General features: G+C 39.9%; 1 protein-coding gene and 1 pseudogene across 2 annotated transcripts in view; both read left to right on the top strand.

Annotated features, from left to right (window-relative positions):
* The first annotated feature begins 246 nt into the window (after nt 1-246).
* AFG1L (AFG1 like ATPase) overlaps nt 247-24,246 on the top strand; it is a 223,129-nt gene continuing 199,129 nt past the window's right edge. For both annotated transcript variants that reach the window (XM_047762231.1, XM_047762239.1), the window contains exon 1: nt 247-571. In XM_047762231.1, coding sequence (XP_047618187.1) covers nt 436-571 — 136 coding nt within the window. In that variant the 5' untranslated portion in view covers nt 247-435. The remainder of the gene's footprint in view (nt 572-24,246) is intronic.
* Nucleotides 20,891-21,575, top strand: LOC125116740 (60S ribosomal protein L36a-like; annotated as a pseudogene).

Here is a 24,246-nt window from a genome sequence, read left to right on the forward strand (position 1 = left end):
TGCAAAAACTTACATTTTATTTAGGTTTTGGAGTCTCAGTCAGGTATGCTAACCGAAAAGGCTCAGAGGGGGTTACTTTACACGTCGTAATCCCGTTCCAATTCCTTGAAAGTGTTGTGGAATCCTGGGCTGCCTTCGCTGGGCGGAGAAGTGCCCCTCCCCCGAAGCCCAGAGCTGTCTGCCCCGCACCGCCTTCGGCGCCACCGCACTGCATGCTGGGAGTCGTAGTTGCAAGTGTCTGTTCTGGAGGAGAGATCAGAGGGCATGGGAGTCAGCCCGCCCCCTAGCTGCTTGAGCTTGCGTTTTTTCCGCTTCTCTCTTTCGTTCTCTCACGGGCGGAGCCTTCTGTGAGCACTGCAGGATTTGTCGGTGCTACCGTCTTTCTTCTGGGTTTCAATAAAGTTTTCCTCTTGCTCCCCGTGTACGGAGCTCAAGATGGCGGCCTCCTGGTCGCCCTTGGTTACTCTCCGCTTAGCGCAAAGCCGGCTGAGAGGGAGATGTGTTGGGTGCAGGGCCTGGGCCGCTGCTCTCGCCCCTCCGGCCACCGCCCCTGGAAACTCTCTCTGTAAAGGTCAGTGACTGTGCCTGGAGTAGGCCGAGCCGACTGCATAGGACCGGGGCAGTCACCCTCACTCCTCGAGCTGCTCGAACGCCTACTTGGTTCATAATTTTCGAGAGGTTTTCTCCAGAGGAGTTTCATGCTCTCTTGCATTTTCTGTTACAGTCTGCTGATGAAGGAGCCCTGGGCACTGAGGGAGGTGGCTGAGAGTGACCTTCATTTTGAGGGTTCAGAGGTCGACTCAGGGTTCGTTCCCTCCCACATGTTAGAAAGTTGAGACGTTGTAAACCCAAGTGGGGGAGTACCTGGCATGAAAGAATGCAAGTGTCAGGTTAAGGCCTGGGGACTCTTCATCCTGCGCCTTTCCTGTTGACCTGGGACTGTACCTAAAAGCCAAGCCTCTGACGCTTGCAGGCCCTTTTGGCTCTCTGGCTTCTGGGAGTGCAAGTGTCCGAGCATTCCCAGACTGAGGGATTGATTCTTTTTGTTCTTTTCAAATTACTAGAGGCTTCAGCAAGGTCACTTTGTCACCAGGCTTGCTTCATATATTCATTCATTCATTCAAATTGTTACGTGTTTCTAAATGAATGAACCTATATTTTGAGTAACCAAGCCCACAGGAGTGATAATTTTACTGCTCTATTCATATACTCCCACTAAATCAGGGCTACTCAATGGCAAGGACCAGGTGTCATTGGTTCTTCAGCACTTAGCACAGTGTTTGGTGCCTGATGGGCAGATATGTTTTTGAACGAATAACATTATTCCTATTGCTCACTCATCCAAATTCTTGAACGCTTTCCTTTTTTCATTTTTTTTAAATCTTCAGGCATCCCTCCCCATACATCTTAAAATGATTCGCATTGGCTAATTTAGCTAAAACTCTCAGTCTTTGATTGTTATAATCGATAAAGTTGAAATTGATGCTAGAAATGTGACTACAGGTTTTTCTGCAAAGTTTAGTGTAATCCACTTATATAATGGAATATTTTGGTAGCATGAGATTTCCATCATAATATGAACTATTGTTAAATTTTGAACTAGACAATTCAAGCAAATGCTACAAAATTCAAAAGGGAAAAGAAAGAATATGGTAAAGCGTTGACTTTCTTCCACTCCTATTCCATAGTCACTCAGTTTGCCTTACCAGAGGCAGCTCCTAATACTTGTTTCTTATGTATTTTTCCAGAGACATTCTGTTTATATACAATCATATGTTTATAAATATATGTATTAAAAAGTAGAAGTGGTAATATACACGCTGTTCTGGTCCTTTTTTTTTTTTAATTCAGTGTATCTTGGGGATCATTCCATATCACTAGGAGTAAAACTGCTTCATGTTTTAAATGGTTAAAATAGAATTTCATTCTATGCATGGACCATGATTTATGAAATTTAGGATTTAAGGAATATGATCGTAATAACATGAATGCTTATTTTGTGTCATGTAATATGCTAAGTGCTTTCTACATACTTTCTCTTGTTTAATTCTCGTTATCAATTAGGGGATAATCAATCGAAGGGTGCGGAAGTTACATAGCTAGTTAAATGCAGAACTTGTGGGTTCAAGTGAAGGCTATACTTGGACTTACATCTGAGCCTAGGGATTGTGCTATTAACCTGTACTCAGAATTTATCCAGTTTTGAATGTGGACATTTGATGAAAATGCAGTTGGATGTCAATTTAGTTGTATGTAGAGTTGCTACTTCCCCCTCTTTAAGTAAAAGAAAAATTAAGTTGAAGTATTATTCATTATTTAGAGTCTGATTTAAGTTTGTTTTCTATCCTTTTCTTGATTTTTTGTTATTTAACGGTTTACATTTATATTTTATCTTCATTTAAGAAAATCTTTTCAAGTCTACTGTTTGCTACAGTGTAATGTGAGGGAAGCATTAGCTTGATGTTAAACAAAGGAAGGAAATAAATGAAGGAAAGGAATCAGGGGAAAGGAAGAGCATGTTCTTTGTTTTTATGCTTCATGTAAGCTTTAATTCCAGCCCTGACTCTAAGACATTTTGGATAGTGGAACTGTGAAAACTTTAGGAGTCCTAAAATGCTGTTCATTCAAATCACCTACCTGATGGCTTAACTTTAAATTCCTTACGAAAAACAATTTATTCCATTTTGGGATTTAATGGAATATTAAACTTAAAAATAAGTGTATATACTCAGTTTTTATTTCATTGCTTATTTTCTCTTAGATATATCTTCATATAATGAAACATTAATTCAGCCATCAGGTAGTTATGGGGAAGCATTTTATTAGAAATTAGAGTGGTCATGGTGTGGGTGGAAAATGCCTCAAAATTGCTAATTCAGTTGAAGCCTTGTTTTAAATATGTGGAGGGGGGAAAGTGAATGAAATTGGGTCCCAGACCTTGAATAGCTCACAGTCTTGGAAGGGAGATGAAATTACAATAGATAACGTTTATTGAGCCCTTTCTGTGTTCCAGGCAGTCTGCTAGCAGTTTCTCTCTCATAATTTGTCCTCTCGATTTTATGTATATATGTATGTATTTATCTTTTTAGGGGCAAACCTTTGGCATATGGAAGTTCCCAGGCTAGGGGTCCAGTTGTAGCTTCTGGCCTATACCACAGCCACAGCAATGCAGGATCTGAGCCACTTCTGCAAGCTACACCACAGTTCAGGGCAACACCGGATCTTAACCCACTGAGCAAGGCCAGGGATCGAACCCGAGACCTCATGGATAGTAGTCGGTTTCATTACTGCTGAGGCATGACTGGAACTTCCTGTTATCTCTATTTTATAAATGAATAAACAGGCTGGCCACTCAAGTGGTATTTGAACCCAGGCATTTTTGCTTCGGAAGCATAAACTTAACCATTCTGTTCTACTAGCTATTTACCATGGCAGTGAACATTAACACCATGGTGTAGGCCCACCTAAAGTGTTGTAGGACTACAGAGGAGAAGGGAGCTCTGCTTGGAGGGGAGGGTGCTTTTTAGCAGGAGTGTAGAAGTGAGTTGCACCTGGTCCTTATTGGTGTATAGTCCTCAGGGAATGCTGCTGGTGGCGAAGCTTGGAAGGTGGGCTGGATTCTGGTTAGCAGAGTCCTCTATACTGTGTGAAGGTGTGTAGGCTTAGGGGGTACTGAGCCTGGAATTTTCTTAAGGGAAGTGATCGGATCTGTTTTAGCGTGATTACCCTTGTGGCCACCTGAAAAAAAGATCAGAAATGCCTGGATAGGGGAATATTGGAAGCTTGGCGATTATTTAGGAGAAAGTTGTAGTAGTTTGGAGAGAGTGATTTGGGGCCTGAATAACTGCTGTGATAAAGATGGAGAGCAGGCCAGCAAAGGAGGGAATGCAAAGACACCACCTTGGTAAAACTGACGGGCTTTGGGGGAGACAACGAAAGAGAAGAGTTAAGGTCAATTTGGGTTTCCTATTTTGGATAATTTAATGACATAACATTCTATTTATCAAGGGAAACTAAACAAAAAGGCCAGAGGCATTTTAGGGGGAGATTCCGTTTTGGATATGTTAAATTTGAGGTGTTAATGACAGTCCATGTAAATGAGTCTATTTGTAGGAAATATGGGATCTGAGTCTAAGAAAGTTTATATGAGGTGTTGAGAGCCATGAGAATTGAAGGACCAGCCTGAGAATATTTTTTTTTGTCTTTTTTTGTCTTTTCTAGGGCCTCTTCCTGCAGCATATGGAGATTCCCAGGCTAGGTGTTGAATTGGAGCTGTAGCCACCGGCCTACGCCAGAGCCACAGCAATTCGGGATCTGAGCCTCGTCTGTGACCTACACCACAGCTCACGGCAACGCCGGATCCTTAACCCACTGAGCGAGGCCAGGGATCAAACCCGCAACCTTATGGTTCCTAGTCGGATTTGTTAACCACTGCGCCATGACGGGAACTCCTAGCCTGAGAATATTTGTAAAATGAAAAGCAGAAAAGGCTGGGGATGACCTCGTCAGAGAGCAGTTAGTGAGGTCATAGGAAAAATAGACAGAAGCCAAGGAGGAGAGTGCTTCTAAATTTTCTAAAATTTAGAATTAGCATATCTGTTTTACTTAGGCTAGGCTTAGAAATTAAATTTATTTCGTAGAGGCAAGGTAATATGAGAGTTATGTCTTGTGATTTCTTTTTATTATAGTGTCCTTCTGTATCTCAATGTTATATTTTTAGATCTCTCTATTAACTGATGATTCATATTTACCTTTGGGTCACAATCTCTTCTTTAGTACATGTTCACTGGAAATCTTGTTTAGGTATTAATATGAGTAGAACTAACCCACCTGCCATATGAATTGGTATTATTTATTGGTTGTATAAAATAGTGGTTAAGAAAATGGGCTTTGGACTTTTATTACTCAGATGAATAATACCAATGTGAAACTTAATGTTTCTTGGATTTCCTTTAACAATTATTAATATATTAGAAAAGAATATTCATGCTTTCTCCAGAGACTGATTTACTTCTTTCAATTAAGTTTTTTTTTTTTTTTTTTAATGTCTGCATCTACAGCATATGCAAGTTCCCAGGTCAGGGGCTGAATCTGAGCTGCAGTTGCAGCCTCTGCCACAGCCGTGGCCACACCAGATCTGATCTGCATCTGCAACCTATGCTGCAACTTACGGCAATGCCAGATTCCTAACCCACTGAGTCAGGTCAGGGATCGAACCCATATCCTCACAGATGCAGTGTTGTATCCTTAACCTGCTGAGCCACAATGGGAACTCCATGTATGTGTGTGTGTATATATATGTATATATATATATATTTTTTTTTTTTTAAGCATAGCACAGCTCATTACCTGGCAGAGCTAGTGCCGAGATGTAGTTCTTGGGTGGAGGGTGGGCAGCTGAAATAGGGTAGGTTTAAGAGTAAAACCCATAGAGCTCTAGAGGCCCGGAAATGGGTTATTGGTCTACCGTAGAGTAGCGCTGCTTTATACCTCAAGAGCTCATTCTCTTTAGGTAGATGAGGAATTTTTAAATGAGAATAACTATTTTGGATTTGTCTTTTCACAGAAGTACCATAGAAATAATAGATACCAAGAGTCTGGAAATTGATCGTTCAGCCTTGGGCCCAGTGCAATAACATACTCTACAAATTCTGATGAAAAGTCATCCACCCTCAGTTTGAATATATTTGACACTGTTTTCCTAGGCCACTCATGTTTCTCTCTGACCTGTGACTAAGATTTGTTCTAATTTTTCTCTTAAGAGACTTTTGAATATGTCTTTTCTTCCTGCTGTGTTTTATCTTCCTTGCCTAAGGTCCTCTGTTGAGGTCTTATTTCTACGTGTGCCCTGCTGGAGGTACCTGGTACTTTAGTATCCAGAATCTTTTTCATAACCTTCTTTTACTGTCCTGCTTGTCTGTATTTCTTCTCCCCATTTAGCTCATACTAGAAAATGCTTTTCCAAGTCATTATCTATCCATATTTTTGACAAGGTATGTCAGTTTTCAACAATTTTTAAAGCTGGAACGTGTACTTCTTAGAGCAGTTCCTTCAAAGCTTCCTAATGCAATTTATATCTTAAATGTAACTCCTGTGGATTCTGTTTAAAAATTCTCATTTATATGTGTGGGGGTATAAGATTTAAAATAAATGAGTATAACAAGTAGATGTTATTTTTCTTTATTGTTTGAAAGAAACTAGGTCCCTTAGATCTCATTATTAAATAGTGTTTGAACAGGGTGAATATTAAGGAGTTACTCAGTATGCTAGGCCATGCCTGTAATTACTTCAGAATAGCTTTATTCAGATTTTTAGGCAGTATTTTACTGATTTGTTATGAAATTTAAAGTACTTTCTCTTTCCTTTTGTAAAGTTATACACATTGGCAGATTTAAGATTAACCAGCTTCTAAAGGAAAAGAATCATAACCAGCAAGCATTTAGTTTTAATTTTCATAATTTTTCTATTTAAATCAAAAGCACCCTTTTAAAGCCCCTAAATCAGCCTTTTATAAATAAAGTAAATCATCTTGTGATGCATTCCTTGATGATGGCTTATGTTGTTTTTCTAAAGAAAGAGTTTAATTAAGATTTGATTTTCTTCTATTCTGCACTTTGTTTATTCATCCCTGAATCAAACATAAGTCTTTAATGTCACTGGTAAATCTGACTTTTTGGGTTACTGATGACCATTGCAGTTTTCAAAAAAAGCAGCTGAATATTTGTCCTTTGGGTATGATTAGAACATAATAGAGCATAAACAGGTTGCCTGTGACCTTAGCATGGGTTTCTGTCATTGTAGGAGAACATTTCTGGTCAGTGGCCACTGTTTACAGTTTGTTAAAATCAACACAAATCTACAAAAAATTCATGAGTAATTGTGAACACAGGATTTGAATAGATGTTTAATAAATATGCATTAAAAATCTAATTACAGTAATGAAGTTTACAGCTGAAATTTTAATCCAGCCCTTTAGAAATATTAAACGTGCTTTTCCTGATTGTGCATTTTTCTCACAGCAGTTGGGTAAACATTTTAAACTGGAAATCTAAATTCCTTATATAATTTTGATTTCATTTAACTGAGTGTGGTTCTTTTTGGCAACGATCTTTTTTCTCTTTGAGAAGAAGTGAAGCTTCTTTTATTCCATAACTATTACTTAGAAGAATTTTGATCACTTCTGCCTTAGGACTGATGAATACATGGGATACCATATGAATAATAAAATATGACCTGAGGGTGGGTTAAGGATCTGGTATTACTGTGAGCTGTGGTGCAGGTTGCAGACATGGCTTGGATCCTGCATCGCTGTGTCTGTGGCGGTGGCGCAGGCTGGCAGCTGTAGCTCTGATTGGACCCCTAGCCTGGGAACCTCCATATGCTGCAGGTGCAGCCCTGAAAAGATGAAAGACAAAAAAAAAAAAAATTAATTAAAAAAAATATGTATATAACCTGAGGGAGTTCTCCTGTGGTGCAGCGGGTTAAGGACCTGGTGTTGTCATTGTGGTAGCTTGGGTCACTGCTGTGGTGTGGGTTTGATCCCTGGCCAGGGAAACTTACATGTAAAAAAAAAAAAAAGAAAAGAAAAACAAAATAAAATGTGATCTGGAAAGACTAAATTGTGACTTTGGTTCCATACTATAGTACTGGATCTATCTATTAATTTGGTATTTAGGTTTTCTTATCTATGGAATGTATTAATCATCCTAATTCTACCTTATGTACATGTCATTTATGAGGTTCAAATAAGTTATTATATAATATGAGAAAGTCATTTGAAAACTATAAAAAAGTTATATAAATGTGGGGCTATGCTAGGAGTAATTGAAACAATAATACTGAAATGCTAGAGGTGGTGGGTTCCAGTAAATGAATAGAGATGGAACGAAGTTAGCTCTGTGTATAATAACCAAAACATTTTAATTTTGGGGGAAGACTCACTGATATTAAAAATGGCAAAAGGCTCAGTCTAATTCAGTGCTGTGAATTCTATGAAACGCAATTTGGGTTTTTCCAAGATTGGGCAGCGAGCCTCTGTAGATAACCAGAGATGATTTTTGCTATCCTGTGCTTAACTACTTTTTCTCTGGCTCTTCTGAACATCTTGAAAATATGAGCTACTGCTTTCATCATGCTATTTCAGAGAAAGGTGTTGAAATTTGATTTATAGTATGCAGGTAAGTCACTAAGGTAAAATATCTTCATTTAGTAAGATAGTGCTTATGGGTATTGTTTTCAGAGAAGCTCCAGTTGTTGTGGATTATTTGCTGTGCAGCAAGATATGAAGATAATGTTTCATAGGATAAGAATAACAGAGCTGAAGAGGACCTCTGGGTTGTGTAGTCATATGTCAGATGAGAATGTAGTTTCTGTCTTAATTGTTTCCTTTTGAGGTATCTTTATGAATTTTTGGGTAGCTCTAATTTCAAGAAAATTCTTTTAAGTTAGCTGAAATTTGAGCTTTTCTGTAACTTATCTCCACTCATCTTGACTCTTTCTCCAGGCACAACATATGTAATTCTAGTACTCATTGCACTTAGGACAGTCCTTAAAACATATCAGGACTGATAATATGTATTCATTTATTTATTCATTTATTCATTTGTTATATTATGAGTTGATTCCTTGTCCCAGTTCCATTTGACAATCTTTAAAACATTAGAGGCTCATATTTCTCCCATTCAACTATTTACTCATCCATTCATTCCCAATATATTTCCTGGTGCCATCTATGTGCTAGATATGGAGTGCTAGGCTATTAGTTACTCTCTCCTCAATGTCAACTGTCTTTTGTCTTATCAGTCAAATCTTATAAAATAGTTTCTAGATCTTTGAATTATTTCCCTTCTTGAGATTACAGTCTGCTTTCTGAATGTCACTCTGAAAATGCAGCCCCCATATCTCAATATATTCCTTCAGACATGTTTGGCCAGAGCAGTCTCATAGGTTACCATTTCTGTGTTCCCTTGCATTAACTTGAATTCAGATCATATTCCTGTCTCACCTTAAAGATTCCTAGGGCTGGAGTTCCCGTCGTGGCGCAGTGGTCAACTAATCTGACTAGGAACCATGAGGTTGCAGTTTCGGTCCCTGCCCTTGCTCAGTGGGTTAACGATCCGGCGTTGCCGTGAGCTGTGGTGTAGGTTGCAGACGAGGCTCGGATCCCGCGTTGCTGTGGCTGTGGCATAGGCCGGGGACTGCAGCTCCGATTCGACCCCTAGCCTGGGAACCTCCATATGCCGCGGGAGTGGCCCAAAGAGGTAGCAAAAAGACAAAAAAAAAAAAAAAAAAGAAGATTCCTAGGGCTCTTAGGTTGGGTCTCACCAGTTTGTATTTGATTAGTTATTTTTTCCTATTAAAAATTACTTTTGCACAGCAAAGGAAACCAAAAAGAAAACAAAAAGACAACTTACAGAATGCGAGAAAATAGTTTCAAATGATGCAACCGACAAGGGCTTAATCTCTAGAATATATAAACAACTTATACAACCCAACAGCAGAAAAGCCAATCAATCAATGGAAAAATGGGCAAAAGACCTGAATAGACATTTCTCCAAAGAAGATATACAGATGGCCAACAAACACATGAAAAAATGCTCAACATCGCTGGTTATAAGAGAAATGCAAATCAAAACTACCCTGTTATCACCTCACACCAGTCAGAATGGCCATCATTAATAAATCCACAAATAACAAGTGCTGGAGGGGGTGTGGAGAAAAGGGAACCCTCCTACACTGTTGGTGGGAATGTCAACTGGTACAGCCACTATGGAGAACAGTTTGGAGATACCTTAGAAATCTATACACAGAACTTCCATATGACCCCGCAATCCCACTCTTGGGCATCTATCCGGACAAAACTCTACTTAAAAGAGACATGTGCACCCGCATGTTCATTGCAGCACTATTCACAATAGCCAAGACATGGAAACAACCCAAATGTCCATCGACAGAGGATTGGATTCGGAAGAGGTGGTATATATACACAATGGAATACTACTCAGCCATAAAAAAGAATGACATCATGCCATTTGCAGCAACATGGATGGAGCTAGAGAATCTCATACTGAGTGAAATGAGCCAGAAAGACAAAGACAAATACCATATGATATCACTTATAACTGGCATCTAATATCCAGCACAAATGAACATCTCCTCAGAAAAGAAAATCATGGACTTGGAGAAGAGACTTGTGGCTGCCTGATGGGAGGGGGAGGGAGTGGGAGGGATCGGGAGCTTGGGCTTATCAGACACAACTTAGAATAGATTTACAAGGAGATCCTGCTGAATAGCATTGAGAACTTTGTCTAGATACTCATGTTGCAACAGAAGAAAGGGTGGGGGAAAAATGTAATTGTAATGTATACATGTAAGGATAACCTGACCCCCTTGCTGTACAGTGGGAAAAAAAAAAAAAATTACTTTTGGAGTTCCCGTCATGGCGCAGTGGTTAACGAATCCCACTGGGAACCATGAGGTTGCGGGTTCGGTCCCTGCCCTTGCTCAGTGGGTTAACGATCCGGCGTTGCCATGAGCTGTGGTGTAGGTTGCAGACGCGGCTCGGATCCCGTGTTGCTGTGGCTCTGGCATAGGCCGGCAGCTACAGCTCCGATTCGACCCCTAGCCTGGGAACCTCCATATGCCGCGGGAGCGGCCCAAGAAATAGCAAAAAAGACAAAAAAAAATTACTTTTATATAAAAATACTACATTTGCAGAGTAGAAAATACGGAAAATATAATTACTGTTAACTTTTTTATTTTTAAGTATACTTATTGAAGTACAAGATTGATTTCAAAAGGTACACAAATGAAAAGCCTACTGAATTTTCATGAAGAGGATAGATTTGTGTAAATATAGCCTAAATCAAGAAATAGAGGGAGTTCCCGTTGTGGCGCAGTGGTTAATAAATCCGACTAGGAACCACAAGGTGGCAGGTTCGATCCCTCCTCCATATGCCGCAGGAGCGGCCCTAGAAAAGGCAAGAAAAAAAAAAAGAGTTCCCAACCATGGTTACTGGTTGGAAATGAATCCAACCAGTAACCATAGGTTGCGGGTTCAATACCTGGCCTTGTTCAGTGGGTCGAGGATCTGGCATTGCCATGAGCTGTGGTGTGGGTCGCAGGTGTGGCTCAGATCCTGGCGTTGCTGTGGCTGTGGCGTGGGCTGGCAGCTGTAGCTCCCTAGCCTGGGAACCTCCTGATCTAACTTGGGAACCTCCATATGCCAGGTGTGGCTCTAAAAAAGGAAATAGAACATTTGTAGTAACCAGAGGCTCCAATTTTACATTTTACACCCTCCAAGTCACTAGCTTTTTACATCCTGTTTTATGTTGCTATTGATTTGTAGCATCTGTTGATGGATGCTTAGGTTGTTTTCAAGTCTTGGCTATTCAAATAATGCTGCAGTGAACCAGAGGGTGCAGATATTTTGAGACAGTGATTTTGTTTCCTTTGGATAAACAGCCAGAGGTAGTATTGCTGGATTCTATATCTTTTTTTTTTTTGTCTTTTTAGGGCCTCATTCGAGGCATATGGAGGTTCCCAGGCTAGGGGTTGAATCCGAGGTGTAGCTGCTGCCCTATACCACAGCCCCAGCAACTCAGGATCCCACCTGCGTCTTCAACCTACACCGCAGCTCACAGCAACGCTGGATCCTTAACCTGTTGAGCGAGGCCAGGAATTGAACCTGAGTCCTCATGGATGCTAGTCAGATTTGTTTCCACTGAGCCATGACGGGAACTCCTAAGACGGTAAATTTTTTGTTGTTGTTTGTTTTTTTTTGTTGTTCTTGTTGAATTGTGTGAGTTGTTTGTTTATTTTGGAGATAAGCCCTTGTCATTTGCATCATTTGCAAAGATTTTCTTCTATTCCATAGGTTGTCTTTTCGTTTTGTTTATGGTTTCCTTTGTTGTGCAAAACTTTTAAGTTTGATTAGGTCCCATTTGTTTATTTTTGTTTTTATTTCTATTGCCTTGGGAGACTGACCTGAGAAAATATTTATATGGTCGAGGTCAGAGAATGTTTTGCCAGTGCTCTCTTCTCGGAGTTTTATGGTGTCTTGTCTTATGTTTAAGTCTTTAAGCCATTTTGAGTTTATTTTTGTGCATGGTGTGAGGGTGTGTTCTAATTTTATTAATTTACATGCAGCTGTCTGATTTTCCCAGCACCACTTGCTGAAGAGACTGTCTTTTTGCCATTTTATATTCTTACCTCCTTTATTGAAGATTAATTGACTGTAGTTGTCTGGGTTTATTTCTGAGCTCTCCATTCTGTTCCTTTGATCCAAATGTCTGTTTTTGTACCTATACCACACTGTCTTGATTACTGTATCTTTGTAACTTTGTCTGAAGTCTGGGAGAGTTATGCCTCCTGCTTTGTTTTTTTTCCCTGAGGATTACTTTGGCAATTCTGGGTCTTTTATGGTTCCATATAAATTTTTGATACACAAAAGCTTTAATTTTGATTAAGTTCAATTTATTTTTTCTTTGGTTGATTTTGCTTTTGGTCTCTTATCTAAGAAATCATTGCCTAATCTAAGGTCATCAAGATTTACAAATATGTTTTCTTCTAAACATTTTGTGGTTTTAATTCTTTCATTTATGTTTTTGAACCATTCCTCCTGGGATTTAATTGTTATTTATTAAGTCTGAGTTTCACAAATGATTGTGATGTCCTGGCATGATTTAGTTTAGAAAGTCCACAACTGTTGGAGTTCTGCCTGTGGTGCAACAGGATCAGTGGTGGGCACAGTGGGTGGGCACAGTGGGTAAGGATCCAGTGTTTCTGTAGCTGCAGCTTAGGTTTCGGCTGTGGCTCAGTTCTAACCCCTGGCCTGGAAACTCCATATGCTATGGGGCAGCCAAAAAAGGAAAAAAAAAAAAAAAAAAAGAAGTTCCACAGCTGTTAAGAGAGTAGATCAGGGATTGGCCGATTTTTTTCTGTAAAGGGTCAGATAGTATTTTTGTCCTTGCCTGCCTTATGGTCTCTGTTGGTAACTATGGTTGGCCCTCCATATTTGTGAGTCTGGCATCCATAGATATGGAGAGCCAACTGTGTTCATTGCATTGTGCCATTTTATAAGAGGGGCTTTGCAGACTTTGGTATATGCAAGGGCTCCTGGGATCAGCCCCCTGCAGATACTGAGGGACAGCTGTACTCAGCTCTGGTACTGTAGTGTGAAAACACCCAGAGACAATAAATTAAAGGGCATGGCCAATTTGTCCTACAAACCATAGTTTGTAGAGCTCTTGACTAGATAAATAGTCATGTATATATATATATATTTTTTGTTTGAAATGTTTTATATATTTGTATTTTAAAGCTATCTATAAATTATTTTCTTACGTAGTATGAGGGGATGATCTAAGGTAATTTTTTCTATCATCATCCACTTGTCCTGATGGCACTTGTTGAATATCTCTTGGCTCTTACTGCTTAATTCCTTTATTCAACAAATAATTATTGTGTGTCTATCATATACCAGACATTGTAGCTGCTAGGTATACAGTGAATGAAACAGGCATGGTACCTTCTTCTCTGTAGCTTACAATCTAGTTGAGAGGGACAGACATAAAATAAATAACAAATATATCATTATAAGTTGGGTGATAATAGAAAAGAATGGTGGTACTCCCTCTTTTACTGTATATTTAATTGTTCCATAAAGACTTCCTTTTTGAATATCTAATTCTATTCATTGATTTTTTATTAAAATGTTTCATATTTATTTTCTCATCTGGTTGGCAAGATCACCCTCATTAGTTTGCTTGTTTATGATTTTCTAAGGATTTTAGATTAGGATTTTGGTGGAATTGTGTTTAATCTGTAAATTTGTAAAGAACTGACAATGTTATAAATGTTGTGTCTTTCTTTCCAACAACACTGTGTCCAGTTTTCCAAGTTTTCACTTATGCTTTTGGGAGAGATTTTGTTTTCTTCACATAGATCTTTCAAATTGATTGTCAATGTGACTCTCTTCTTTATTCTTGACTTTTTTTTTTTGTCTTTTTGCCATTTCTTGGGCCACTTCCGCGGCCTATGGAGGTTCCCAGGCTAGGGGTTGAATCGGATTTCGGAGCTGTAGCCATTGGCCTACGCCAGAGCCATAGCAACTTGGGATCCGAGCTGCGTCTGTAACCTACACCACAGCTCATGGCAACGCCAGATCCTTTAACCCACTGAGCAAGGCCAGGGATCGAACCCGCAACCTCATAGTTCTTCGTCAGATTCGTTAACCACTGAGCCACAACGGGAACTCCTATTCTTGACTTTTAATTATAAGTAAGATCCTTTTTTGTCTATTGTATTTCCAGCTGGTCCTTGGTAATATATCAGAAAGATAAAGCTGTTAAAATATTTTTCATTATCCTTCTTTGCTTAAGAGGGGGTATAATTAAGCCACTGAGTTCTTTAAAACTCTTAAGTGGCTTCCTGGTACCTTCAGGATTAAATTCAAATTGCTTATCACTGTACGGCCCTGTGTCTGTCACTTGGCTCCTTTATGTTTCTCAAGTAGCCCAACTCATGCCCGCTCTGCTTTCCACTTTATATCTCAGCCATACTGACCTTGTTTTATTTTCTTTAGTGTGCCATCCTCTCATATATCAAGCCCTCTCCCAGCCTAATGCATCTCCTTCACTTCCATCTTTCTCTAGCTAGCTCTGGTTTGTCCTTTTGCTCTCAATTGAAACATCATTTCCTTGAGTACCTTTCCTTACCTTCCTAACCTAGGTCACCAACTTTGGCTGTATGATCTCCTAGCTTCATCCTCTTCCCCACACTTTAATAAGCTCATTTGTATCTCCCCCAGTCCCTTGTCGGTATTTTGAGGGTAGTTACAGTTGTCTGTCTAGCTGGTTGTCTTTGAAGTTTTTAGTACAGAGATTTGCACTCTAGAGATGCGTTATGATTATTTGCTAAATTAGTTGTTGCATAGGCTTTCCACTTAATAGGTTTTCAATCAATTCTTTTAAATATAATTAGGTGGGTTTTTTTTTTTTGGTCTTTTTGCTGTTTCTTTGGGCCGCTCCTGCGGCATATGGAGGTTCCCAGGCTAGGGGTCGAATCAGAGCTGTAGCCGCCGGCCTACGCCAGAGCCACAGCAACGCGGGATCCGAGCCGCGTCTGCAACCTACACCACAGCTCACAGCAATGCCGGATCCTTAACCCACTGAGCAAGCGCAGGGACCGAACCTACAACCTCATGGTTCCTAGTCGGATTTGTTAACCACTGCACCACGATGGGAACTCCTAATTAGGTTTTTGAATCTAATTGTACCTGATGGTACTTGGTATCCCATTTTTTAGGACATCTACATCATCTCTAATCCTGACTGGGATCCTGCATTGATTTGTCTCCTAACTTTGTGTTGTCTTTGTATTTGAGGGCTAGGTCATTATGTCTTCATTTAATACCAAATATATTAATATTTTTTTCTCAAAGCTCATGAAAGTATCCGTAAATATAGTTAGCCAAAAGTCTTAAAAGTCATGGGAAATGTAAGGGCTTTTAGATTTATATGGAAAGGAATTTCTTTCCTCTAACACTTCAACTTTAGGCTTTTAGTAAGAAAGCTGCTGCTGAAGTTCCCATTGTGGCTCAGTGGTAACAAATCTGACTGGTATCCATGAGGATATGGGTTCAATCCCTCCTTGCTCAGTGGGTCGGGGATCCACTGTTGCCATGAGCTGTGGTGTAGGTCACAGACTTGTCTAGGATCTTGTATTGCTGTGGCTGTGGTGTAGGTCAGCAGCTGCAGCTCTGATTCGACCCCTAGCCTGGGAACTTCCATATGCCGCAGGTGCAGTCCTAAAAAGACACACACACACACACACACACACACACACACACACACACACACACACACACACACGGAAAGAAAAGAAAAGAAAAAAAAGAAAGCTGCTGCTGTTGGTAGGTTTTAGAAGAGTGTGTTTATCAGCAGAGGCAGGTTGACCCCTCAGGTAGGGCAGAGCTCTAACTGGGCCTGAGGAGGATGAAGACCCCAGTGTGGATTGCTGGTTGCTCCAAGAGGCCTGAGTACTTTAAATTAGAGGGCCTGAGTGAGGTTTGTGTTTTGATTTTCTGCTGCCTGGCTGCAATAAAGAGGAGCACAGCCTTCACTTATGGATGGTGTTATGGTGGTTTTAATGAGGACCAGATCCTGGTGGTTTGGGGTCACTTTGCTTCAGATCCTATCTTGCCCATTGGCTTAGATTTTCTGACCTTTTTAAGGTATTTTAGTTTCCTCATTTGTAAGAAGTAACAATATCTACCTTAGATTTTTTTGGAGAATATACTGTGTCCTGGGTATGTAATAGTCATTTATTAGTGTCTTCCTTCTCTTTTTTTTTAACCTTTCAGAATTCTGTCACTCATAAATTTTCAAATGAATCCAAATTTTGCAAAGAAAACCTTCAGTTGTTAAAGTGAATATAAAGCTTATAGATTTTCTGGGTTACATAAATACCCCTTGTGATCAGTTGATTTTGTATAATGTTCTTAATTCTACTGAGGTAAACACACATAATGCCTTGAAGTAGTCAGATTCATCACAAATTGTATTGAATATTTCTGGACATACAACTGTCTAGAAAGGAATGATGCAAAAAGGTAGTTTTCTGTTCCTTGGCAACTCTTTAAATTTGTAAGGTCATGTTTTATTTTATGTATTTTCAATTCTTTCCTTTAATCATAGGATATTTTTGAGCTGAGAAATCTTTTCAGAGTGTTTTATTATAAGGTGTAGGCACTTTACTGACAAATTGTATGTAAATTTTCTGCATATTTAACCACATCTTTATCGATTTTGAATATGAAGTTGGAGATGGGTTCTCAACAAATTTTTAACTTCAAGTTTTAAGACAAAAAACTTTTTAAGGATGAAGCGAACCTTTAGGATAGCATTTCTAAAAGGAAAATGCTTACTTTCTGTTGAAATAGTCTCGTCCACCATTTTACTTCAGTTTCTAAAGAATATCTCAGATTTTCTTAACTATTTGCCTTTGAGTAGAATTTGAAATTCTATTCCAATTTAAAGACCAAAAAATACAGAGCCAACACATCTCATTTGCTCTTATCACCCCAGTTCTATGGAGACAGTATCAATACAATTAAGCTTTATGACATGTGTCTTAGGTTTCTCGAAAGAAACAGAGCTGATAGGATGTATGTATATTTAGAAAGATATTTATTATAAGGTGTAGGCACATGTAATTATGGAGGATGATGAGTTCCAAGATCTGCAGTCAGCAAGCTGTAGACCCAGAGACCCAGGAGAGTTGGTGGTGTAGCTCCAGTCCAAAGGTCCGAGGACCAGGAGAGCTGATAGTGTAGTTCTAAGCCAAAGACCCGAGGTGATGTAGTTCCAGTGTGAGTCCAAAGGTCCAAGGACCAGGAGAGCCAACAATATAGTTCTAAGCCAAAGATTGGCATGCTTAAGACCCAGGAAGAACTTAAGTTTCAGTTTGAGTCCAAAGGCAGGAGAAAACTAGGGTTCCAGCCTAAAGGCAATCAGGCAGGAGGAGTTCCCTCTTACTTACAGGAAGGTCAAACTTTTGTTCTTTCTACCCCTCAACTGATTGGACGAGGCCCACCCACATAAGGGCAGCAATGTGTTTTACTTAGTCTAAGTAAGTTTCAGATGTTAATCTCATCCAGAAATACCCCCACAGACACATGCAGAATACTGTTTGACCAAATGTATAGTCACTCCACAGACCAGTCAAAATTAACCATCACAACATATGTCAAGATTATTGTTGTCTTCCATGTGTCAACAGCATTTTCTCTCATGTTCTTAAGATGCTTGTCGCAGTCCAGATATCTTGATTTCAACAGTAAAAGCACAAAGGCAGGAAGGAATGAGTTTCTGTCTTGGTCTCTTTTTGAAGAGGATCAGGGGAAACTTTGGTGGAAACTGACTTTCTCTTAGGCCTCATTAGCTAGGATGGTGATCATGTACCCATCTGCCATGGTCCAGAGTCAGAAATGGTTGAGTCAGGAGATTAATCCAGAGAGTAATGACTCCAGAGCCCATACTTCTTTCACTGTAACATCCTGCCTCCCTGCTGGACTATGGGTACAAATGCTGGCTCTGCCACTACCTAGCTATGGGAACATGGACAGTTACTTACTTAGCCCCTCTCTATCTTAGTTGTTTCACCTTGAAAGTAATGTTAGTACCTACATCAGAGGGTGGTTGTGAAGATTAAATGAGTTAAGGTATGTAAAGTACTTAGAAAAATACCTGGCACTTTGTGAGTACTCAGTAAAGGTTAGCAATTGTTGCTACTGTTGTTATTAGCTATATTTTCTTGGTCAGTTTACTTAACTTGCAGTGCCAACTCTCTGATCCAAAGCAAGAACATCTTTGGAGTGTTGTTAGAGTTTCTTAACTGGTCTCTCTGCTTCCACTAAAAAAAAAATATGTAATATCTATAAATAATAGTAGATTTGTTGTGTATCATACAATTTACCTATTTCTGCTTCCTTTTGCTCTTCTATTATTTTCTACAGAGTGATCTTTTTAAAAATTGTGTCACAGCCCTTGGAGTTCCCATCGTGGCTTATTGGTTAACGACTAGGAACCATGAGGTTGCAGGTTCGATCCCTGGCCTTGCTCAGTGGTTTAAGGATCCAGCGTTGCCATGAGCTGTGGTGTAGGTTGCAGACGCGGCTCGGATCCCTTGTTGCTCTGGCCCTGGCGTAGGCCGGCGGCTACAGCTCCAATTCGACCCCTAGCCTGGGAAACTCCACATGCCGCAGAGAGGCCCAAGAAATGGCAAAAAAAGACCAAAAAAAAAAAAAAATTGTGTCACACCCCTAATCAAAACCTTCTACTTGTTCTTAATCCTACTCATCAAAGTCACACCCCTGATCAAAACCTTCTACTTGTTCTTAATCCTACTCATCAAATCTACATTATTTACCATGGCGTAAAAGACGCTGAATGGTCTGGTCTTTCCTTTCCTTTGCAACTTCATCTTGTAAAACGCTCCACATTGTTCATTTAAATCAACCACATAAACTTTATTTTTCTTCTTTGAAAATGTGAAGCTTATTCCCATTTTCACTTTAGGGCTTTTGCTGGGACTTTTCTCTCTGCCTGGGAAGTTTTCTCAGATATTCCTCAGGTCTGACTCTTTTAGGCATTCAGGTGTCAACTTATGTCACTTCCACAGGAAGGCATTTCCTTATAATCTATAGGAGTCCTCCGTCCTGTAGCATAGTGCTTCTCAGTCTTTTTGTGCATATGATACACCTGTGTATTTTGTTAAAAATGCAAGTTTTTTTTCCTCTTTTTATGGCTGCACCTGAGGCATATGAAAGTTCCCAAGCCACGGGTAGAATCAGAGCTGCAGTTGCCAACCTACACCATGGCCACAGCAATGCCAGATCCAAGCTGAGTCTGTGACCTACACCACAGCCATAGAACACCAGATCCGAGCCACATCTGTGACCTATGCCACAACTTGTGGCAACACTGGATCCTTAACCCACTGAGCGAGGCCAGGGATCAAACCCACATCCTCACAGAGACAGTGTCAGGTTCTTAACCTGCTGAGCCACAGCGGGAACACCCTAAAAATGCAAGTTTTGATTTAGGTCCCTTGGGTGGAACCTGAGATTCTATCTGTTGAGGTCCCTGGGGATGCCCATCCTGTTGATCACAGGTCTTAGGATATCACTTTTATTTTCACTAGTGTACTGATCATTACCTGATCCTCTCTTGCTTCTTTAATTTTTTGTCTATCTTCCCCTGTGGAGGGACGGCCCCACAAGGAAAGGAATTTGTTTTCAGTGTTTTTTGTTTGTTTGTTTGTTTTTACCAGTATCAAGAGTAGTGCCTGAGCTATAGTTGGTTCTCAAGAAACCTGAGTGAATGAATCAATGAACAGGTTTATCCATGGATTTTTTTTAGTTATTTGTATACTAGCATTATTGTGGGGAGTAATACAAATAAGTAAGTTACTTAGTTCTTGGCACACAGGTGTTCAGTACATGTGAGCTGCTATTAATTGGAATTCCTTCTAAAACTCTAGGTGTTGGCAATTCTCTTTAAAACAGTGGTTCTTAACTAGTTTTTGTGCACAAACTTGTTTGAAAATCTGGAGTCTATAGTATATTTAGAGATTACCTCAGAAAAAATGCGCGCGCATGTGCGCACGCGCACACACACACACACACACACACACACACACACACACACTTTTCTTTTAATTTCAGAGGGCTTTCAGACCACCCCTAGTCTCCACCAGCCTGTCATGGATCCTAAGTTAACACCTTGTTTTAAAAAAAACCCATGTGGGATTTCCTGTCATGGCTCAGTGGTAACAGACCCAACTAGTATCCATGAGGACGTGGGTTTGATCCCTGGCTTCGCTCAATGTGAGCTGTGGTGTATGTCGCAGACCCAGCTCAGATCTGGTGTGGCTGTGGCTGTGGCTGTGGCTGTGGCTCTGGCATAGGCCAGCAGCTTTCATCTCCAGTTTGACCCCTAGCCTTGGGAGCTTCCATATGCAACGGTGTGGCACCAAAAGAAAAAAGAAGAAAAACCAAACAACAAAACCCATGTGAATTTTTATTAGGGCTATTAGTGACAATTTGCCTTTTTCTAATTTCTTTTATAATTGTGCTGTTGAATTGCCTCTTTTTTCTGTGTTAGAGTTTACCAAGTACCACTGAGAAGAGTATAATTGTGGTTTATTATATTATTTATCAGTGTGATAATGAGATTATTTAAGTGGAACATACTAGTGTAGACTGCAAGACTGCAGAACTTCAGAAGAATTTTTTTGCTCTAAACCTCTGTCTCAAGATGAAAACTTCAATATTGGGGGAAATCAATTCTTTCCCTGCTGATAATACCCCCCACAAACAAATGTGGTGTATGTTCTTAAAACTCAGCAGATTTCGTATAAGAAGTGTGCCAAGCATTAAACCCACAAAGTGGTAGAGGATAAGAAGGGCAAAGATCCTCTGTATGCCCAGGGAAAGCAGCCTCATGACAAGAAGCAGAGAGGCTGTGATGGGCAGATTAGGCCGGTTTTCTGAAAAAAGGCTAAAACTACAAAGGAGATTGTGCTGAGGCATGAATGCATGGAGCCTAGAAAGTGCTACAGATTTAGGGAATGCTGACTATTAGGACATGCAAGCATTCTAAAGTGGTAAACGATAAAGAAGAGAAAGGGCTAAGTGATCCAGTTCTAAGCTCAGTCTTTTGTTTTATTATGAACATAATAAAATCTTGAGGTTATGCTCACTTCAAAAAAAGGATGGGAGGGCTGAAGTAATCACAAATTGCTCAAAGCCTGGGGAAACTCTTTTCCTGGGGGAAAAAAAAATAGAGGTACTTGTTAAAATACTGTCTGGAAAGTTATATTAGTCAGATGCTAGGGCATCATGATATTGACTAAATTTTATAGCAAGTGGGCAATGGAGTATAGTGGGATCTTCCTAAAACTTAGTTTAGGAGAAAGTAGTGAAATAAGGTACAAAATTGAGGTATTGGAACAGCGCAGACTTTTTGTGTCTCTAAAATCTTCCATTTATGTTTGTAGATTAGTGTGTGGATCTTCAGAATGGCATTTTCCCACTGTCCATTTGGAGTACAATACGACAAATTAATACAAATCAAAATAATATGGCAGTGCATCACATAATTTGTGTACACTGATGTAGTAACAGATTTAATTTAGTGCAGCTTTTGAGAAGTCTTTTGTGTGTCAATTTATACAGCTGCTATCCAGGCCTAAGCTGGCCAGTCTCTCAGCCTTGAGTATCTTGACTGGCTGATTCTCTTTCTCTTTCTCTTTTTTTTTTTTCCCCTGCATCTGCTGCATGTGGACGTTCCCAAGCTAGGGGTCAAATTGGAGCTGTAGCCGCCAGCCTACACCAGAGCCATAGCAATGCCAGATCTGAGCCGCATCTGCAGCCTACACCACAGCTCATGGCAACACTGGATCCTTAGCCCACCTGAGCTAGGCTAGGGATCTCACCTGCATCCTCATGGATACCAGTCAGATTCATTTCTGCTGAGCCATGATGGGAACTCCTCTCTTTTTAAAAAGACTTTATTATTATTATTTAGAGCAGCTTTAGGTTCACAGCAAAACTAGGAGGAAGATACAGAGATTTCCCATATTACCCCCCACCCTACAGGTCCCCTATAATCAATACTCCCCAATTATCAATAGCCTATAGCAGAGTGGTACCATTTGTGACAGCTGATGAACCTGCGCTGACATGACATCATCATTCCAAGTCCAAAGTTCACAGTTGGGTTCACTCTTGGTATAGTGCATTCTACAAGTGTGAACAAGTGTATAATGATGTGTCCATCATTATAGTATCATACAGAATATTTTCACTACCCTAAAAATTCTCTGTGCTCTGCCTGTTCATCCCATCTTCCTATCCACCTCCTCCCTTTCCCTTTTTACTGTCCCCATAGTTTTGCCTTTTCTAGAATGTCATATATTTAGAATATAGGACCTTATAGTATGTAGTTTTTTCAAATTGGCTCTTTCACTTAGTTATGTGTGTTTAAGTTTTTTCCCTGTGTTTTCATGGCTTGATAGACTCATTTCTTTTTAGTGTTCTTTGGATATACCTGCTATCCATTCATCTACTGAAGGACATCTTGGTTGCTTCCAAGTTTTGGCAATTATGAATAAAACTGCTATAAATATTGCTGTGTGCAGGGTTTTGTGTGAACATAAGTTTTCAGCTCCTTTGGGTACATATCAAGGAGCATAATTGTTGGATCCTGTGGTAAGTGCATGTTCAGTTCTGTAAGAAACGGCTAAACCATCTTCCAAAGTGGCTATACCATTTTGCATTCTCAGCAGGAATAAGGGGTTCTATTGCTCCACATTCCTGGCCAGCATTTGTCAGTGTTCTGGATTTTGGCCATTTAATAAGTGTGTAGTGGCATTACATTATTCTTGTAATTTGCATTTCCTGATGAATAGGTCTTTTGATGTGGAGATCTTTTCATATTGTTCTTTATCATCTGTATATCTTCTTTGGTGACCGGTTTGTTAAACTCTTTGGCTCGTTTTTAATAAGATTGTTTTCTTGTGAAATTTTTTTTTTTTGTCTTTTTGCCATTTCTAGGGCCACTTCCGTGGCATATGGAGGTTCCCAGGCTAGGGGTCGAATCAGAGCGGTAGCCGCCGGCCTACACCACAGCCACAGCAAGGCGGGATCTGAGCCGCATCTGCAACCTACACCACAGCTCATGGCAACACCGGATCCTTAACCCACTGAGCAAGGCCAGGGATCGAACCTGAAACCTCATGGTTCCTGAGCCACGATGGGAACTCCTTTTCTTGTGAATTTTAAGAGTTCCTTGTATATTTTGGATAACTGTCCTGTATTTTATCCTAGTCTGTGGCTTTTCTTCTAATTAGATCATGACATTGTCTTTTGCAAAACAATTTTTAAATTTTAATGAAGTCTGTCTTATCAATGATTTCTTGTGCCTTTGGTGTATCTAAAGTCATCACCATACCTAAGGTCATCTAGGTTTCTCCTGTATCTCTTGTGTTTCTCCTGTGTTATCTTCTAGGAGTTTTATAGTTTTGTGTTTTACATTTGGATCTGTGACCCATTTTGAGTTCATTTTTGTGAAGGATATAAGGTCTGTGTTCAGACTCTTTTTTTTTTTTTGCATGTATATGTCCAGTTGTTCCAGCACCATTTGTTAAAAAGACTGTCTTTGCTCCATTGTATTTCCTTTGCTCCTTTGTCAAACACCAGTTGGCCATATTTATGTGATCTGTTTCTGGACTCTCCATTATGCTCCATTAATATATTTGTCTATTCTTTTGGCAATACAACACTGTATATTAACCTTGTATCCTGCAACCTTACTATAATTCCTTATTAGTCCCAGGAGTTATTTTGTTAATTCTTTTGGTTTTCTATATAGATGATCATGTCATTGCAAACATAGACAGTTTTATTTCCTCCTTCGCAATCTGTATACCTTTTATTTTCTTTGCTTATCTCATGGCATTAACTAGTACTACGTTGACAGGCGTGAGGAGAGGGGCCATTTTTGCCTTGTTCTAAATTTTTTTTTGTTTTTATTTGGCTGCCCTGTGGCCTATGGAGCTTCCAGCCTAGGAATCGGATCTGAGCCAAAGTCTTGACCTAAGCCGAAGCTGTGGCAATGCTGGATCCTTAACCCACTGTGCCAGGCTGGACATCAAACCTGCATGCCAGCGCTCCGAAGACAC

This window comes from Phacochoerus africanus, chromosome 2 (genome assembly GCF_016906955.1).
Source record: "Phacochoerus africanus isolate WHEZ1 chromosome 2, ROS_Pafr_v1, whole genome shotgun sequence".
NCBI lineage: Eukaryota > Metazoa > Chordata > Mammalia > Artiodactyla > Suidae > Phacochoerus > Phacochoerus africanus.